This window comes from Paroedura picta, chromosome 12 (assembly GCF_049243985.1).
Source record: "Paroedura picta isolate Pp20150507F chromosome 12, Ppicta_v3.0, whole genome shotgun sequence".
Taxonomy (NCBI): domain Eukaryota; kingdom Metazoa; phylum Chordata; class Lepidosauria; order Squamata; family Gekkonidae; genus Paroedura; species Paroedura picta.
In genome coordinates this window covers 4,856,215-4,874,789 of record NC_135380.1, presented here as the reverse complement: position 1 = coordinate 4,874,789, position 18,575 = coordinate 4,856,215, and the positions used below count along the sequence as shown (strand labels likewise).

The following is an 18,575-nucleotide window of genomic DNA, read 5'->3' as shown; positions in this document are numbered from 1 at the left end:
GGCCGCAGTTTGACTACCCCTAGGAGCTTCCCCTACTGTCTTTGGTAGAGAGCATATTGACATAGGGATGCCAGCCTCCAGGTGAGGACCGGGGATCTCCCAGAATTACAGCTCATCTCCAGAAATACAGAGATCAGTCCTTCTGGAGGGGGTGGCTGTTTTGGCGGGAGGATTTTAGGATATTCCACCCTGCTTAACTTCTTCCCCTCCCCAACGCCTCCCTCCCTAAGCCCCACCCCCAAATCTCCAGGAATTTCCAAGCCCAGAGTTGGTAACCCTTGCGTCTGTGTTTTTACCCTGTCGCTTGGCTCTTACCGGGGTCGTGCTGCTGCCTCCGTAGAAGGTGACTTCTTCCCACGTGGCCACGAAAACCGAGACAGGCGTGAAAGCTGGCAGGTTCTTGAAATACTTGTGGACGTCTCTGGAGACTTTCTTGAGGAGAGCTGGGTCCGAGCTCTCTCGGTAATAGACTTCTCCTCGGATCCCGTTGTGGACGTCGGCCCAAAAGGGGGCAATGAACGCCCTCCCGTCGTTCAAGGGGAAGGACTCCGGCGTGAACTGGCTAACCAGGGCATTGAAGGATAGGACGCCATTGTTGTTGACCTACAGGAGAGAGGAGGAAGGCTTGACTTAAGTGGATGGGATCCTTGGCAGAAGGAAGGGGGGAACGTCAGCCTGGAATTATGCAGGCGCTGGAGCAGTCCAAGGGAGAAGCCGGGCCATGCAATTATGGGTTGTAAATAGCTCCATATATCTCGGCTTTGCTCTGCCCCTCATCTCACCCTGAAGCTGGGATGGAATTCCAATGGAAGACTCCACAGCAGAATGAAACCCCCTGGAAATTACCAGACGCTGCGTTCCGGTGGTTAAATGCCCACAGGCTAATTCAATCAGATGCGTAAATGAGTGAAAGAAAACACACGGGCATATTGTCACGCGCAAGAGATTCTGCACAATTTCTCCCTGCCTTGGGTAACTGGCCAGTCAGTCCTGGGTATCACTCACTAACCATACAGAAGCAAAACCGGGCTAGGCCGGGCTGTGCCTAAGTGGCAGAGCTTGCTTGGCATGAAGAAGATCCCATGTTCAATCCCTGGCATCTCCAGTTAATAGTACCAGGTAGGGTTTGTTTTGGGGGGGGGGGTTGTGGGAGGGGTTTTTGCTGCCAAGTCACAGCTGAGCTAGGGCAACCCCCTAGGGCAGGGGTAGTCAAACTGCGGCCCTCCAGATGTCCATGGACTACAATTCCCATGAGTGCTGGCGAATGCTGGCAGGGGCTCATGGGAATTGTAGTCCATGAACATCTGGAGGACTACAGGTTGACTACCCCTGGTCTACAATAATGATCTTGAGAGACCAAAAGTCTGGGAAACTCCTGCAGATGTGGAGATGTAGGAGGGGGGGGGAGGGAGGGACCTCGGTGGGGCACAGTGCCATAAATTCCATCCTCCAAGCTGTCCATGTTCTCCAGGGAACTGATCTCTGTCACCTGGAGATCAGATGAACTCCCAGGAGGTCCCTCTGGAGCCCTGGTCTGGAGATGAGCTGGATTCAGGCAGAGCCCCAGGTCCTGTCTAGAGGCTGCCCCCCCCTTCCGGAAAACCACACCTCCATTTGGGCTTTGACCCCCACAAGTTTTAAACAGCTGGGCTGTATTCTGTCCAGGCGGTTTGCTCTCCCCTCGACCCAGCCTTGGAAAGCTGGTCATCCTTCCCTTCCAAGCTCCCGCGCAGAAGATCGAGAAAACAGACAGCGTCTTTAACCCCCCGAAATCCCTGAAGCGGGAACAAAGTAATCCTTTATTTTCCTGCAGCTCCTTCCATATCCTTGTTTCCTGACATACAACAGGAATAATGTTCAGCCAGTCAAGGCCCCAAGTCTTGCTTCGGTGTTTAATCACCTGCAAAAAGCAATTTATTGCCTTTTATATCCCAGTCCTACGAACATTAGCCCATTAAATATACCTTTGACTTTCTTAATCATAAAACCTATCAGTTCATGAAATCGGAGAACTTGTCAGTGGGTTCCCGATAAATCTTCCGCACACGCCGGAGGAGAGCGGTGTTTAAAATGCAGGTGCTAATGGGGAGGAAATGAATAATACGACCCGGGGGTTGACAGAAGCCCGGGGCTACAGTCCTGAAGATCCGTTCTGCACACGGCGGCCAGCCTTTCCGATCGGAGCGGTCCGATACTTACGAAGACGGTCCTGTACGTGATGCCAAAGAAGATGATGGGGAACGAGAGCTTGACCTCTGGGGAACTTCCATCGTCCACCTTGGGGGTTTTGGTGTCGTTCTGCCAGTAGGGGTATAAAATGGCCCTGGAGAGAGCTGCAACGGGGACAAAATATATTCATGCTCTACCCAAAGAATAGTTTTTATACCCTGCTTTTCGCTACCCAAAGGAGTCTCAACGCAGCTCCCAAAGTATCCCAACATCCTGACAGAGCGGTTTCTCAGTGGAACAGGCTTCCTCGGGAGGTGGTGGGTTATCCATCTTTGGACATTTTTAAGCAGAGGCTGGAGAGCCATCTGACAGAGAGGCTGATTCTGTGAAGGTTCAAGGGGGTGGCAGGTGACAGTGGATGAGCGAGAGGGTTGTGAGTGTCCTGCATAGTGCAGGGGGTTGGACTAGATGACCCAGGAGGTCCCTTCCAGCTCTATGATTCTAAGTAGGTGAGGCTGAGAGAGAACTGCTCTGTGAGAACAGTTGGAAGAGAACTGTCACTGGTCCAAGGCCCCCCAGCTGTCTGCAGGGGGAGGGAAAGGGGGGAATCAAACCTCCCCTCCCCAAGCCCTGCCCTTTTGCCCTCAAAGTCTCCAGGTTTTCCCCAAATCACGGCTGGCAACCCTAAAAGCAGCCTTGAACTGGCAATACCAGGGGTTGAGCCTGGGTTCTTCTTCCATCAACAACAATACCTTGACACTTAAATGGCCCACATCTTTAAGCAAGCCAACCGTGGCTATAACATAAATTCAACAGATCTAGGGCAGCCAGGTAACCTTCCCACATGTTGACTTTTCACTTGAGGGAATCGGCCGTCTCCGGCAGAAAATAAATTCACTGTCCTCATTATATCCAATGAATGCAGACCTGAGCAAAACAATCCTTCCTCTGTTCGCGGCTCTGCGGCCCCAAAGAGCTTGTTTTCTAGCTTTCGGCCTACAACTTCTCCACCGGCTCTTCCTGGATCCGGGAAAGGCAGAGAACCTCTCCCCCCCCACACACACTGGCCTTCAGTCACTGCCTCGCCTCTCTGCTAGCACCAATTCCTTTAAGGCGGAACTTGGGGGAATTGGGTGAGAGGGGAGCCCCAGTTGCACCAGCTTCATCTGCGGAACAAACGCGGCCCCCAAAGAGTCACCGAATCAGCAGCTGCCTTTAGCTCCCAAGTTAAGCATGGTGTGGCTAGGAAGAATGGCAGTCTCTAATCTGGAGGAGTGGGTTTTATTCCCCATTCCTCCACATGCAGCCAGCTGGGTGGCCTTGGGCCAGTTCTTGCAGAACAGTTCTCTCAAAGCTCTCTCAGCTCAACCTACCCCACAGGGTTTCTGCTGTGGGAAGAAGAAGGGAATAATGTTTGTCAGCTGCTTTGGGGCTCCTCCGGGTAGTGAGAAAAGGGTGGCATATAAAAAAACAGCTCTTCTCTTTTAAAAATCACAATCAAGCTGGGATCCTTAGTAGCTATTTGATTCCCTTACGATTTTGAACCACTTATTTAAAGGACATCTATTTACTCATTGTTTTGGCTAATTAGAGAGATTTGGGGATGGATCCTGGGGAATGCAGGGGCTTCAGTGGGATATAAAGCTAAATAGTCCACCTTCTGGAGCAGCCCTTTCCTCCAGGGGAACTGATCTCTGTAGTCTGGAGATGAGCTGTAATTCCAGGGCATCCCCAGGTCCCACCTGGAGGGTGGCATCCCTATTTAACTACAACACTACCTGTTGCAATGCTTGTTGTAATCACCACCTTAACCACCCCCTTTTCTTGTTGATGGAGACCCCCCACGGCTTTTTGCTCTCTCCCAGAATGACAACTGATCTTCCAACAACAGGGGAGCACTCTATGGTATACCATAGTGTCTGGGAGATACGGAAGTCCTAGAGTGACATCATATCCCTCCTGAACTTCCCCTCCTCACCCAACTCCAACCTCCCACCTGATCTACCCCCCCTAGGAATTAAGCAGCCCTATAGGAACGATAGGCGCTTTGCCTGCGGATCAGAAAGTTTCCTTCCCGTAAGGAATGCAGTGACAACAAAGGGAAAGGAAATGTCCCACCCTCCTTCTCTGACATCAGCCTGGGAGGGAAGAAAATCTGCAAATGGGCATCTTCCTTCACCCCTCCATCGGCAACACAGCCCACTGGCCTTTGCTAAGGAAGCCTCCTTAGTAACTTTGGCCACAGCCCATTAAGAACATGTTGGCTAATGTACTTTCAATGCACTTTAGAGGTAGATTATCATCTTCTGCACAGCAAAAGCCAGCTGCAAAAGCACATCGAAGGTGCATTACCCAGTGTGTGCTTAATAGACCCTAGTGATTCTTTCAGAGCCTTAACTGACCTCACAGGATCATCATTAGGGTAAAAAGGACCTGGGAGGACACTGTAAGCCCTTCTGACTGTGACTTCTTCCAATCAATGGAAAAAGTTCACCTGTGTTTCCTTTTGCAAAAACACTAAATGGCATATCCTTATTAAGAGGCAGAGCACCCCGAGACTGCAATTTCAAAATTTTAAAAGCTGCATCCTGAACATAGGTACATAAAGCTTTCTGTGCAGTGCACAGCGGAGGGACGAGCACATGGCACAGCTGAGCCATAAAACAAAATACCTTTAGCATAGGGATGTAACAACTTTTAACGGCCGCAGCAAATCAATCTCACCAGGTACGGGAGGGGCCGATCGCCCAGCTGTTATGTATTGCTGAACTGTTACGGTATGGATCATCACTATGAAATTTAAACTTGTGAGACATTTGGGGGGGGGGGGGCTGGGGGACTCCCCAATCCAGCACTCCATCTGACTTTTTCCAATGCCATGTTTTAAGAGAACTCAGTCAGATGGCTGGTTCCCTAACTTGTGGCTGAGCCCATTAAGGTAGGAGGGGCAAGACCATGGACCCCTCTGAAGCTCCCACAGACACCCGTGGTCATAGAATCAGAGAATCCTAGAGTTGGAAGGGATCTCCAGGGTCATCTAGTCCAACCCCCCTGCACTATGCAAGATGCTCACAACTACCTGCCCACCCACAGTGACCCCAATTTCATGTCCAAGTGATCCCTCCACCAAAAACCTCCAGAATCCAGCCTGGCCTGGAGGAATTCATTTACCATCCCACAGTGGGGATCAGCAATTCCCTGGGTCTGCAAGGAAGGGCCACAAGAGACAAACCCTGGCATATCCCTTCCTGCCCGCCCACTGACAATCTGCCTAAATTCATAAAATCAGCATTTCTGTCAGATGATTATCCAGCCTCTGCTTTAAAATGTGCAAAGAAAGAGAACCCACCACGTCCTGAGGAAGCCTGTTCCACTGAGAAACCAGTCTGTCAGGAGATGAAAATTCTTTTCAGTTAATTTAAAACCCAGTGGTTCTGGCCCGACCCTCTGGGGCAACAGAATTCAACTCTTCTCCATCTTCTGTATGGCAGCCCCTCAAGTATTTGAAGATGGTTATCATGTCACCTCTTAGTTGCTGTTTCTCCAGGCTAAACAGACCCAGCTCCCTCAAGCTTTCCTCGTACGACTTGGTCTCCAAACCCCTCACCATCTTTGTTGCCCTCCTCTGGACACACTCCAGTTTCTCTACATCTTTCTTCAGTTGCGGTGCCCAAAACTGAACACACTACTCCAAATCAAACCAGAGTGGAGTAAAGGGGTAACATTACCACACGTGATCTGGGCACTATACTTGTTTTAATCCAGCCCAAAATCCCATTTCCTTTTTTAGCTACCAAGTCACACTGCGGACTCACGTTCAGAATATGGTCTACTAAGACCCCAGATCCTTTTCACACGTACTACTGCCGAGACAAGTCTCAGCCATCCTATAGTGATACATTTGATATTTCCTACCTAAATGCAGAACTTTGCATTTTTCACTATTCATTTTAGCCCAGTTTTCCAGTCTGTCAAGATCATCCTGTATCCTGATTCTGTCTTCTGGTGTTTTTGCTACTCCTCCCAGTTTAGTATCATCTGCAGATTTAATAAGCACCCACTCTATTCCTTCATCCAAATCATTTATGAATATGCTGAACCCCACAAGGCCCAGGACAGATCCCTGAGGCACCCCTCTCTTCACCCTTCTCCAAGAAGACGACAAGCCATTTACAAGCACCCTTTGGGTCTGATGTGTCAACCAGTTCTCAATCCACCTAACCATTATAGGATCCATACCTCATTTTACCAACTTGCCAATAAGAATATTGTGGGGAACCTTATGAAAAGCCCTACTGAAATCATGGACCCCTGGTTGGGAACGCCTGCTGGGAGGTTTCCAAGGCCAGAGATGTTCAGAGGTGGTTGGCCGTTCCCTGTCTTGGCATAAGAATCCTGGACTTCCTTGGGGGTCTCCCATCCAAACACGAACCAGGGCCGACCCTGCTTTAGCTCCCAAGATCTAACTTACTCCCAGGAAAAGGCACTTGAACAGTGTGATCCTGAGCATGTAGAAGCAGGCCCCACTTTCGTCCATAGGATTTACTGTCAGGTAAATGCACACAGGACTGCAGTCGCAGACGAGGAGCTCTTATTTATATACTCTGTATTCTTCTACGGCACTCTACTCAAGAGACTGAGATGCTTATATCACGTGTTGCATATGGGTGATCCACTAACCTTGCTGCTGTAAAATCATGATGATAAAAGAGACCCACGTCCTAAGGAATGATGGACAGCCCATCCTAAAGGGGAAACAAAGAAGAGTAACAAACAGCTGTCCTTGCGGAACAAGATCTAATATGTAAATTCCACATTAAAAGGTTAGATTGCCGGCAAATTGTTTGATTAGCCGGGATCGTTTGAAATTCGGGGAATTAAGCTCATTGTCTGTGTACACAAACACGAAATCTCTTAATTAGGAAGCAGTTAATGGCACGCTCTTGTTATCAAAAAAGTAAATTGCTCAGCTGACGTTGTTAGGGCTCAGTCTTTGGGGTGCGAGAACAGAAAACGCCTCCCAACTTTGCTCTTAATAGAATCGTTTGCAGAAACGGCTCCTGGGAAACAGTCAGTCCCTAATCATCCCAAACAGTTCCTTGGTGATCTCCATGCAAGAAAGCTTTCCGCCAAACCTGCTTTTCATTGTAAGGCGAAATTGAGAGCCAATTATCAACTGTGAGAGCTCTCATCTTTGGAAGATTTTCAACATTGCTTTAACTAATCCTTAAAAGAATTTTTTTCCCAGGGTACCAGCTGGCGAGACGATGAACACTTACCATTTATTGACTGGTAGGAGGGGGGGGAAGTATAAATATTGACACAGCTACCCGTCTTCCGCGTTAGACGGATATCAATTTTATAAGGGAGAGTTCCGTAGGGTGGGAGGGGGAGAGATAGATGAAGTGGCATACATTAGAGGGAAGTCTTAACAAGGCCTTTGAATTCCTTTCCTGCCTAGCGTCCCTCCATCTCGATTATTCAAATAAAAAGGGGCAAAATAGTTCTAAAAGAAATCACTCCCTAATTTCATTGTGGGGGTATGTTAAGCGCAGCCAAATTATGGCAACCTTAGAGGAATTTCGCGGCAAGAGACTAACAGAGGCGGCTTGCCAAAATGTGATTCCCTTCCTCTGAAATCCCTTCCTTTCTCCTTTTTATTCTGTCTGGGTCACATTTTATTTAGTTTTTGTCTCTGATCTGTCGCAGGGAATGGTGGTGTTGACTTATGCCCAAGATCATGTGCAGACCTCCCCATTCACTCCTATTTGGGGGAACAGCCCAGGGATGCACTGTTGACCCATCACTGAAGAATGATCCCCCCCCCCCCAGGTTCAAAGGTTTTTCAGTGTGGATCTGGGGGACAAGATGGAGCCATGGGTCATAATTAGGGTTTCTGCAGAAGATGTGAAATTGAGAATTAACGGATGTAATCACCAAGCCATGAGCCCAAGTGCTTTGAGGATAGCTGGGCGATACAAGAAGATATGGGCAAAGAAGAGAATCCTTGGTTGTCAGTCTTAGGCAAAACCTAGGAATGTTTAATAAAATCAGAGTTCACATGCTCTATAAAGCCTTCCCCGGAGTAGATTGGGGTTTTGCTCATGAATAAACATGCAGCGGATCAGACTTCTACCCAAATCCTAGAAAGCAATAAAATAGAACTTGGGCATAGATGTGCCCACTTTCTACGCCGAGATCTATATTGTTCTGCCTATCGAAAATGCAGGTGCGCTCGATACGTGTTGGGTATAATTATCCATCAGATGTAATCCCTAACTGATCCTTGGGGCACCAACAGTCGATCCGTGCCACGTGCAAACAACGGGATTGAAATACAGCTTCTGCCGTTTCCGCCCGTGAGCCTGGGCCGTCAATCATATTTTCTGAAATCTCCCTCTATAACTGAAGGTACTTAAAAATTGATTGCCCTCTAATGTTCTTTTCAAATCTGTATCGGCGAAGCCGTTTTGACAGACATTTTCATTTCCCTTTTATGAAGCAGAGAAAGAGATCTAATTATATATAAATGCACATTTCTTTCTATAGACGAAACCAGGATGTGATGCTGATCGAGCAAATTGCCATTTAATTATCAAAGCATTGCATCATTCCCATAAGACAGACACTTCCCCCCCCCCAATTCCATTTAGGGGTACGAGTCCTCTCCATCTCCCCCCCCCCTCCCCAGCTTCCTAACTGTTAAGACAAAGAATTTAAAGTTTGCTCCCCCCGACTGTCCTACAGCAGGACACGGAAATGAGCCACATAAGGATGCGGGCCAAAGACAGACGTTTACCGTTTTTAAACGAGAGCAAGGAAAACACAGACAACACAAAATATTTGTAATTAGGGACTATAAAAAAGGATCACCAACCTGGTATGTGGCAACACGGAGAACAGGAAATCTGAAATTTAAGACCCGGACTTTGATAAACCTGGGGCAAGTTATGTCAATGAAGGACACATGTCAAGAGCTTTTTGCCAGTTACTGATGCCGGCCGACGTCTCCTCTTTGGTCTTCCGAGTGACAAAGGCGAGAGTTTCCCTTACGGAGCCGTGCCAAGTTTTCAATTAGCAATAAATCCGCTTTTCCCCTTCTATTGATTAATGGCAAAGTCGGTTAATCAAAAAGCGTGCATCAGAATCTGGGCTGCGCACCGGGAACAGTTTCCCTCTCTCTCTCTCTTTCTCTCTCTCTCTCTTTCTGAAAAGTTAGACCTTCCAGGAGATTGGGGGGGGGGGGAGAGGAAGGGATATCAGGAACCAGGTATGTGGCTGTTTTGATCAGAATCACTTTACACGTAGGGGGGGGGAACCCTACAGAAGAGAAGGCACCCCCTTCCTCCTTTGTGTTAGCGAGGGAGGGTCTAGATAAGGTTACAGAATTAGCATTAAGCGGCATAGGAATTAAAGAGAGGGGAAAAAACAGTCACACATGAAGTACAAAGCTGCAGACCTTGGAAGCTCAGCTAAGCTACCGTCCCTTTGCTGTCTCTTGCATTTGGGCAGAGGCAAAGAAATGGGTGCAGGGCTTGCTCTTTTGTTGACTAAAGTTATACCTGTCGGACTTGCACGGCAAAGAGCAGTGTGGAGGGGTTTGCCTCCCATCTCTCCGCCTGACTCCAGGGAGTGGATTCCGGCTTGGCCTATGCATTTAACTGCATATAGACATCAAGCAGTGAAGCTTTGCACAGCCTGAGAAATAAAAAGCCATCACCGACATAACGTCCGTACAAGAAATGGTTGCTCAAGGGAGGCCTGCAGTGAGCGGCTAAAAAATCGGCACTCTCTTGTCTGAACTTTTCTTCCTAAGGTTTCGCATCTGGAAAGATCCTGCAAGTCAGACTTCCCTGAAAAGTTTGACCATCCTTTGATGAAACAAGAAGGAGCTCTTTGCTCGGGTAATTTCAAGCCAAGATTTCACGGCAACAGTCTAGTACGATGAATTATTTCCTCTTGCAGGAATCTGCCGGCTATAGGAAGACCCACTTCCCTGGATTTGCAGCTAGGCTCTGGGGGCATTTCGGTCCCTTGAATCCAGCAGGCCAGGTCTGCACAGCCAAACTAGGGTTCAGGACTAGACAGCACCGTCTTGTCATTCACAACGTCGTCCTGGCTTTGCTCAGGTCTTGCGAACTGAAGGCCAGGGCCACCTTGACGGAGTCCACGCCCCCATGTCAGGTCTTCCACTTTTCCTGCTGCCTTCACCTTTTCCTAGCAGTACTACTGTCTGTTCCATTGAGTCTGGTCTTCTCATCATGTGACCAGAGAGTATCAGGAAGAAAACAGCTAAAGTGCTGTCTTCCACCTTCTACCTGGAACCACCCTCACCCTGGAAAGAAATCCAAGTGACTTTCACCCTTAACATATTTGGATCGTGTCCCTACACTAGGTTAAGGCATCCCCCCCCATTATCATGGAGATTTTATTGTTTTATTTTGTAAATTCTATTTGTTGTGAGTCGCCTGGAGCCAGCTGTGCTGGAACTGGCGGCAAATAAAGACAGGCAGTCCCCAGAGAGCTGCGGCCAGCCTGACTGGACAATCCTTCCTCTGATCATGGACCAATGGTCCGACTCAGTAGGAGGCAGCTTCGTGTGTGTTCATGCATTTAAACAGGAAAACAGGGTGTTTTTTCCCCCCCTACTTGCAGAAAGGTCAGGAATGGATGCCCTAAGGGATCCTCCGGGACGTGGCTGAAGTTAAATCAAGCTCATCAGCCGGAACACGGCCCTTTGCCAGAGATTCTGGGTTCTCAGGTTTTGCCATAATGTGCCCACTGAAATCGTTAAAATGGGGCCCAAGCTGCTTAAATCTAACTCCGATGATTGCTCTGGCGGGAGACCAAATCTACCAAAAGATAAAGGACCCCTTTTCAGGTAAAAAGAGACGCAAGCAGTGCCTTGGGATTTGTCAAAGGATGAAATTAGCATCGGAGTTAATGTGGACCCAGAAGCCATCCCCAAAGTGGCTCTCTTCCAACTGATAGGATCAGGAAATAGTGGGAAACGGTTCACGTCTTCTTTGGCAAATCAGTACAGGATGGTGAGACGTCCACCTTGTTAGGGGACTGTTAGCATCAATAGGTTCGTGAGCTGAAGCAGTCTATGCTGCCGTTCGGTATCCTGCTTGCACTATGATGTCCACGGACTACAATCCCCCGGTGTCCCTGCTAGAAGCAAACTGGCAGGTGTTCCTGGGAAATCGTAGTCTACGGACATCTGACCTTGGGCCAGTCACTGTTCTCTCAGAGCTCTCTCAGCCTCACCTACCTCACAGGGGAGAGGAAGGGAAGGTGATTGTAAACTGTGCCGAGACACAGGAGGCATGCAATGTGACCTTGGCCTGGTTGCAGTTCTCTCAGAGCTCTCTCAGCCTCACCAGTCTCACAAGGTGTCTGTTGTAGGGAGAGGAAGGGAAGGTGATTGTAAGTCGCATTGAGACTCCTTTGGGTAGTAAAAAATGGGGTACAAAAGCCCACCTCTTCTCTTCAACTGGAAGGATCCAGCCCACATATCTGAAGTCTTCTTCAGAGGGTTACATGAAGCTGCCATATACTGAGTCCACCAAGGTCAGTATTGCCTACTATGACTGGCAGCAGCTCTCCAAGATCTCTGGCAGAGGGCTTTCACATCACCAAGCACCCAGTCCTTTTATCTAGAGTTGTCGGGGACGGAAGCTGGGACCTTCTGCGCACCTAGCAGATGGTCACCTTGAGTCATGGACCCTTTTCTTCATCTCTCCAGAACTTCCCAGGTATTGGGGCATCACAAAAGACGCGAGGCTATTTTGTGCTGCAGTGGCAAAACTCATGCATGCTCCTGACATCTGTCGGAGATTCCAGTGTTTTGAGAACGCCAGCTTTGAAGGAACAAGTTTCAAGCTACTATGGCTACAGATTTTTAAAATGTATTTTTGAACATGTACATTTTTGGCACAACTTGAAAGAAAGCTAGGCGCACCCAACTCCCATTGGAACCAATGGAATTTAAGAGCGCATGGTTATGCACATTAAGGACAAAATCAGCAAGCAAGAATATGCCTTTCTTCTGTCTATATCATTATGTTCCTTGTGTCCTCAAGGGCCTTGAAGCCCCACACCCTTTCCCTCCTGCCCTCCATTCTCTGTGGGCACAGCATGAAAATGAGTTTTATCCCCCCTCTCCCAACGAGCCGATGGGGATGGAGCCGAGAGACTCTGCCATCAGTGCTCTTTCTCGGGCAACTGAGGGCAAAGGATGGTGTTTTCACAGAGGCTGCCTCTGCTCCACAGCATTGTTGGCAGAGTTTAAATATGCAAAGGGAAGCGGTGCACCAAGCAGCTTAAAATAATGCAATAGTTTCATTAAGAGAAACAAGTTTTGTATAGAAAGAGAAGAGACCCCAGTCTTTTTCAACCTTTTGACCACACAGAGGAGGCCCCGAAATATTTTTTCAGGCTTTGAGGAGCCCCGAAAGTGAAGTCACGCCTCCTGACCACACCCCTAGAAGTGACATCATCACCCACGTGGATCTTTTAACTGGGGATGTCTGGAATGGTGCCTGGGACCTTCTGCATGTCTGGCATGTATTTTAAGTGTTTTTTTTTTAAACTCTTGTTTAATGATGTATATTTTTTGGAAAACAATTAATGTACTTTTATCCCGTACACTTTAAATTGTTAACCGCTTCGGCCGCCATTGTAAGGGCATAAAGTCGGGAGGCATTCATTACCACAACAGGGATGCCGCCAGCACTTTGGCTGAGTTTAAGCAATGGAAAGGCTGTCCCTTGAAGGAATGGTTCCTGTCGGCAGTAATGGTACCAGCTAGATACCAGGAAATCCCCCCCCCAGAGTAGTTACACTGCCTCAGGAGGTGGGGAGCTCCCCCTCACTGGCAGTCTTCAAGCAGCAGCTGGACAGATTCTTATCCTGGATGCTTGAGGCTGATCCCGCATTGAGCAGGGGGTGGGACTAGATGGCCTCTATGGGTCCTTGCCAACTCTATGCTTCCAGGGTTGTACCCTTCATTATTGTATCTAGCTTTGACCACAGCTGGCATACATTCGCTGTCAACACATTTCCCCAAATTGCAGCTCTCGTTGTTCAGAATGGCAATCCAGTGCTGGCCTTTGGGAGCGTACTTGCAGGCTGCCAGCTGCATGCCACAAGAGGAGTTCGGGAGAGGGACAGCTTCTCTTTCCACGGCTCGCTTTCTGTGCCCCCAGGGATCTTCAGCACTCCTCGCTTACTCCAATATTGGCCGATTTGTAATGATGGCAGAACTCCTGCTTTGGCTTAAGAGCCACTCTCTGGTTGGAAGGTTGAAACCGTGTGCACCGATTCCGACCCCCGTATTTGAAGTACTTTGGATAATTGCGTATACATTTATTTGCGAAATCTGTTTCACATACTTCTATTTTTTTATCCTGCCCTTCCTCTCCTTTGCCTGAAGCTACCTTCTCACCAACCCTGGGAGGTAAGCCAGGCAAAGAAAAAGCAGGGGAGACTTGAACGGTAAAATTCAAGATTTGAACCCAGAATGCCTAGCCTCAGTGTCCCTAAAATTTCTGAGCCTGCTAGCATGAGGGAATTTTGACCCAGGGTGAAGAGCTCAGCCACGCAAGGTTTAGCTGGTGCATGCATAACCCTGAGAGTAACTCTTCAACATTTCAGGCAGAAATTCTGCTGAACAGGATTCCTTTTAAAATGCACCTTTTGTTTTAAAATACTTTTGTCTTGCATGCACAAAAAAGAAGCAGCAAGCGAAGAAACCATCAACCGGCAGTGTTTACAGGCAGCTAACCTGATATCTGAGCAACCCCCCCCCCCCCGGCCAAGTTTCTACAAATACATGGCAGGCATTGTGGCACCCATGTCGGGAGCCCTCTCCCAACTCAATATTCTTAACCATTTACAGCCCATTGATCACCAATGGGTCTGACAGTAAGAATTACATACAGCGGCCTTGCAAGAGTTAGGTACATTTGCGATGCAACCTCAACACAGCGACTTTTATGGGTTTTATAACCGTTATAATTTTATTGTGTTTTTGTCGTGGTTCATTCGATCGCAAGAATCTTCGACTTCCGCAAGGCAGAAAGGCGGCGAATAAACGGTTTAAATAAATAAACTGAATATCTTTCTTTTTTAAAAAAAAGAGTTTGACATTGGGACGCATTGCCAGACTCTATTCCAAGTGACGGCCAACTCCGGATAAGCTGACGATTTCCTAGTCTGGTTTCCACGGTTCAGTGACTGTCCGATGCCACGAGCAGCAGCCACCTGCTAAGACTCTCAGGGACGACGGCTTCACAGACCCAACAGCCAAATGGCAAAATACGAACGCCACGCATACGGGCCTTGACAAAACCCAGCAGACGAGACCGGGTTTCATGTCCGGAGGACGCAGCCCGGGAAAACGACCCGGCGTTACACGCTTTGCAATGGCTGCAAACTATTTTGTGCAATTCCACAAACACATCCCAGCGAAGCACAGCAAGGAAGTATAAATAGGTTTGCCCTTTTGGGTGCATCCGATTAAAAATCAAATCAAATATACGTGCGTTGTGACAGAACACCGGCCGTGAAGTGGGTACCTTGGTCTTTGTGCGTACCAGGAAGGATTCCTCTGTGCCTTCAAAAGGAATCTCTGGAGCAGGGGTAGTCAAACTGCGGCCCTCCAGATGTCCATGGCAGGGGCTCATGGGGATTGTAGTCCATGGACATCTGGAGGACCGCAGTTTGACTACCCCTGCTCTGGACCAAGAAATAATAAACCTCTGGCAGATGTGCATTTCTAGCCAGATCGACGCGAGAAAGCCTATTTTTCCTACTGCCTTCTTCACCCCAGAGGAGTTTGTCCAGGACAGCAGGAACTCTGCACAATTACAGAAAACTAGGAATGAAGACCGATCAGTCAAGAAGCCTGCAGAGATAAGGAACAAGCTGACAAAGGCTCAATATGAAGACATTGATAAAGGAAATGAAACATTCTGGAGCCAGAACAAGCCCCGGGACCACACTCGTTTTCGGAGAAAATTCTTCCTCGGTGGCTCAATATGAAGCCTCTACACCATTTTCCACTAAGAGCCTCTTGTGGCGCAGAGTGGTAAGGCAGCAGACATGCAGTCTGAAAGCTCTGCCCATGAGGCTGGGAGTTCAATCCCAGCAGCCAGCTCAAGGTCGACTCAGCCTTCCATCCTTCCGAGGTCGGTAAAATGAGTACCCAGCGAACGCTGGCAGGGGCTCATGGGAATTGTAGTCCACAGACATCTGGAGGGCCGCAGTTTGACTGCCCCTGTGGTAGAGGCTTCATACTGAGCCAGTGAGGAAGAAATTTCTCCGAAAACAAGCACGGTACCAGGGCCCGTTCTGGCTCCGGAATTTTTCGTTTATTTTATTACCGTCTCCAATTACAGAAAACAGGTAGGATGCTCAGGCGTAGGCTTCCTAAACATGTCAGCGTTTGCTTGACCTCCACACCACAACCTTATGGAGCAGAAGAAAAACAGGTGGACCATCGCTGGAGAAATACCAGGAGGCAGAGGGATGAAAGGCCTGAGAGCTGGAGGCCTCGAGGTAGCCTGATCTCATCAGCTCTTAGAAGCAAAGCACGCCTCTGCTTAGTCCTTGGTCGGGAGGCCACCAAGGAAGACTCAGGCCAGTATGCAAAGGAAAGCAATGGCAAGCCGCCTCTGTTCAACCCTTGATGGGTTTTCGTAAGTCAACTGCAACTTCCTGGCTCTACCAACACTACAGGGGTGATGAACTTTCCCAGCAGTTACGGGCAGGAAACGGATCATACATAGCCCCTCCCATGGTGAACGGCGGAATAAGCTACGCATTGACGTTAACGCAGGTTGCAGAGTTGCAATTCCGGGGTGCGGAGTTCGCACAAGCCTGCGGAGATGCTGAGATGGCAACGTGGCATTCTCTTATGACATCAGAAACGTATTCAAAGATCTTCCAGGAATCCTTTGCAGACTTTAAATACGTGGGATAGTTCCTCCTATGAATCCAGCACCTGTGCTTTGGGCTGTCGCCAGCCACAGCAATTACAATAGTTCCTCAATTAACGCCTGTCACCACTGCATAAATATTAGGGGGAAGGGCAGTGGGAGGAGGGGAGAAATACTGCTTCTGACAATTCACTTGGCTGGGCCTTTTTGCTCAATTCAGTCCTCTGGCCCAGGCAGCCGGGCAGCTGCATGGCTGGTGCCATCTATACAGCATGTCCATTGATTAGTTAATAATTTAAACTATTGCACTACCTTATCTTCAATAAATCTTTGCTTCATAATAAAATAGCTTATTAACATGACCGTTTCCCCCATATTTCTTTTTGTGTAAATATACATATACACACACATCATACATAAAGCATTATGTTTCGGAGCTCCGCTGAGGGATAATTAAAGGAGCACTTTACTTCCCCTCTGGACGGGAAACCAAAGCGCCTGGGCTACACTACAGATTATAGCAGGGGTAGTCAAACTGCGGCCCTCCAGATGTCCATGGACTACAATTCCCATGAGCCCCTGCCAGCGAATGCTGGCAGGGGCTCATGGGAATTGTAGTCCATGGACATCTGGAGGGCCTCAGTTTGACTACCCCTGGCTTATAGGACCCAAAGTAATTTCAACCCATAGCCTGGGATGACTCCACAGATACACATAGAAGCATTTCTTACTTGGAGCCGGTGAATTCGTTTTTTAAACACGGGCTACTGTGTTCCACATGCAAGCCTTGATTTGCTCTATATTGCTCATCTGATTCTTTTTTAAAGGAATGTATGTAAACAGGGGTAGGGAGAGGATAAGCTTCACGTGACAGGGGTCATAATTTTATCTGACTTTCAACGGTACTATCTCTACTTTTAGCAAACAGGTGGTTGGGGGGGGGGGGGAGACACCATTTTCAGCAGAACTCCACTATCCTAAAAAGAGAGTAGAGCGCAAAATTACTGATTTTGTTTTCCATGCTGCAGACCTTAAGGAGGGGGGGAAAAAAACCCCACAACCAAATTCTTAAGAGGTACAAAAAAGGGAGCCCGTAGAGAACAGAAACATCGTGGGGAAGGGAGGGGATATGACCAAGGTCAGAAGTTCGTAGGTAACAAGATCCCTGTTTGGAAAAGATTTGTGTGCTCCATCTCTCTCTCTCTTAAAAAAAATATAAGGGTGCAAAACTGAGTAATCCTCCAGTTTTTAACATGTCGATCAGACATACAAGCAAGGCAGGGCAACGTGGCGGGAAAGCCTTACCTGACTTACTAAGCAGACGCAAAACAATTTCTTTCAAGTTGGTTTCACAGAAAAGCCAAAAAAAGTGATTCCGCTTTATAATGGTGGGAAAGGAAGGGGGTCTGTAAGAACCATGGGCAATTTTGCACCTCTTCTGGTGGTTTCGCTCAATAGCTGAGGCACCCTTTCCCCTGAACGAGGAGCCAAACCATACGCTGCCCTTCAAGGTTTATTTTTAAAGAAAGAAGCCCACTCAGGTTAGTGCGATGCCTTGGAAAGGGTCAGGACACCCCTCCTTTGTCTTTGCGCTGGGAGCGACTCAGTGTTCAAATCACGCTCCAGATGGAGAAGGGGAAACGTTTTAAAAACTATTCCTTGCAACATGGAGTGGCAGGAGCCTCATCATGCTGCTGTCTTGGATGCCCTGATTTTATAAGGAAAGGGATTCCAGCCCGCTTGAGTTTCGGCTTTAAAAAGTGCAAGGTACAAGCAAACAGCTGGAAGGGCTTTGACTTCCAGTGTGAATCCAGGCATCACAGGCGGCAGAGTTTCCCTACAAATAGCTGGGATGGTGATAAGGGGACCCCACCTACAACTCTGCTTTTTGGTTGTCAAAAGCAGGCCAAGCCCCTCTTAAGTGGGGCATGCCGCTCAGCTGCCAACACGAACTGGCCCATTGCACAAATGCCTACCCAAGCCACCTTTCTGCGATAAGCGTGGCCTCAAAGCTACCCTAGAAAGCTTGCCAGCTGCGAGAGTTAGGGCAGAAGCACTATGCTTGACTGGTGCGCCCTGGTCACTGTGCTTTGGAAGCTGCAGCTGTGTGAGATTCCGTGTCATCTGTTTGATCTCCTGGACCTCACTGAAATGCAGAAGTGCACAGACAGGATAGCCTGCAGACCTCCACTGAGGAGAACGGTGCTCACAGAACTCCCCGCCACCCCCTTCCTGGTCCTAACCTCAGAGAACAAAGACGCGACAGGCCACCCAGGTAAAAGACCAGCAACGAGGCTGTTTGAAATTGGAGTCCGACGGCCGACGGAACAAGAGCCACACAGGGTCTTTTTAACATGTACTCCATGTACGGATTTAAACTCCCTGAATGAGCGACTGTTAGTTACCTCCTTGGCTTTGAAGGTCTTTCGTGCTCGGTTAACAAGTATGCCGGAGAAGACAGGA

The 18,575-nt window shown here is 48.4% G+C and overlaps 1 protein-coding gene across 3 annotated transcripts in view; it reads right to left on the bottom strand.

Annotated features, from left to right (window-relative positions):
- TECTA (tectorin alpha) overlaps window positions 1–18,575 on the bottom strand; it is a 78,537-nt gene that overhangs the window by 59,723 nt on the left and 239 nt on the right. For 2 of the 3 annotated variants that reach the window (XR_013225907.1, XM_077306132.1), the window contains exons 1-4: window positions 9,047–18,513; window positions 6,850–6,914; window positions 2,200–2,333; window positions 316–603 (exon numbers count right to left, since the gene is read on the bottom strand). Coding sequence is in view for 2 of the 3 variants with exons in the window: in XM_077306132.1 (XP_077162247.1) it covers window positions 316–603; window positions 2,200–2,333; window positions 6,850–6,913 (486 nt within the window). In the remaining variant the exon portion in view is untranslated. Of the gene's footprint in view, window positions 1–315; window positions 604–2,199; window positions 2,334–6,849; window positions 6,915–9,046; window positions 18,514–18,575 lie in introns of those variants that run through there. The other variant, XM_077306133.1, reaches the window with a different exon arrangement.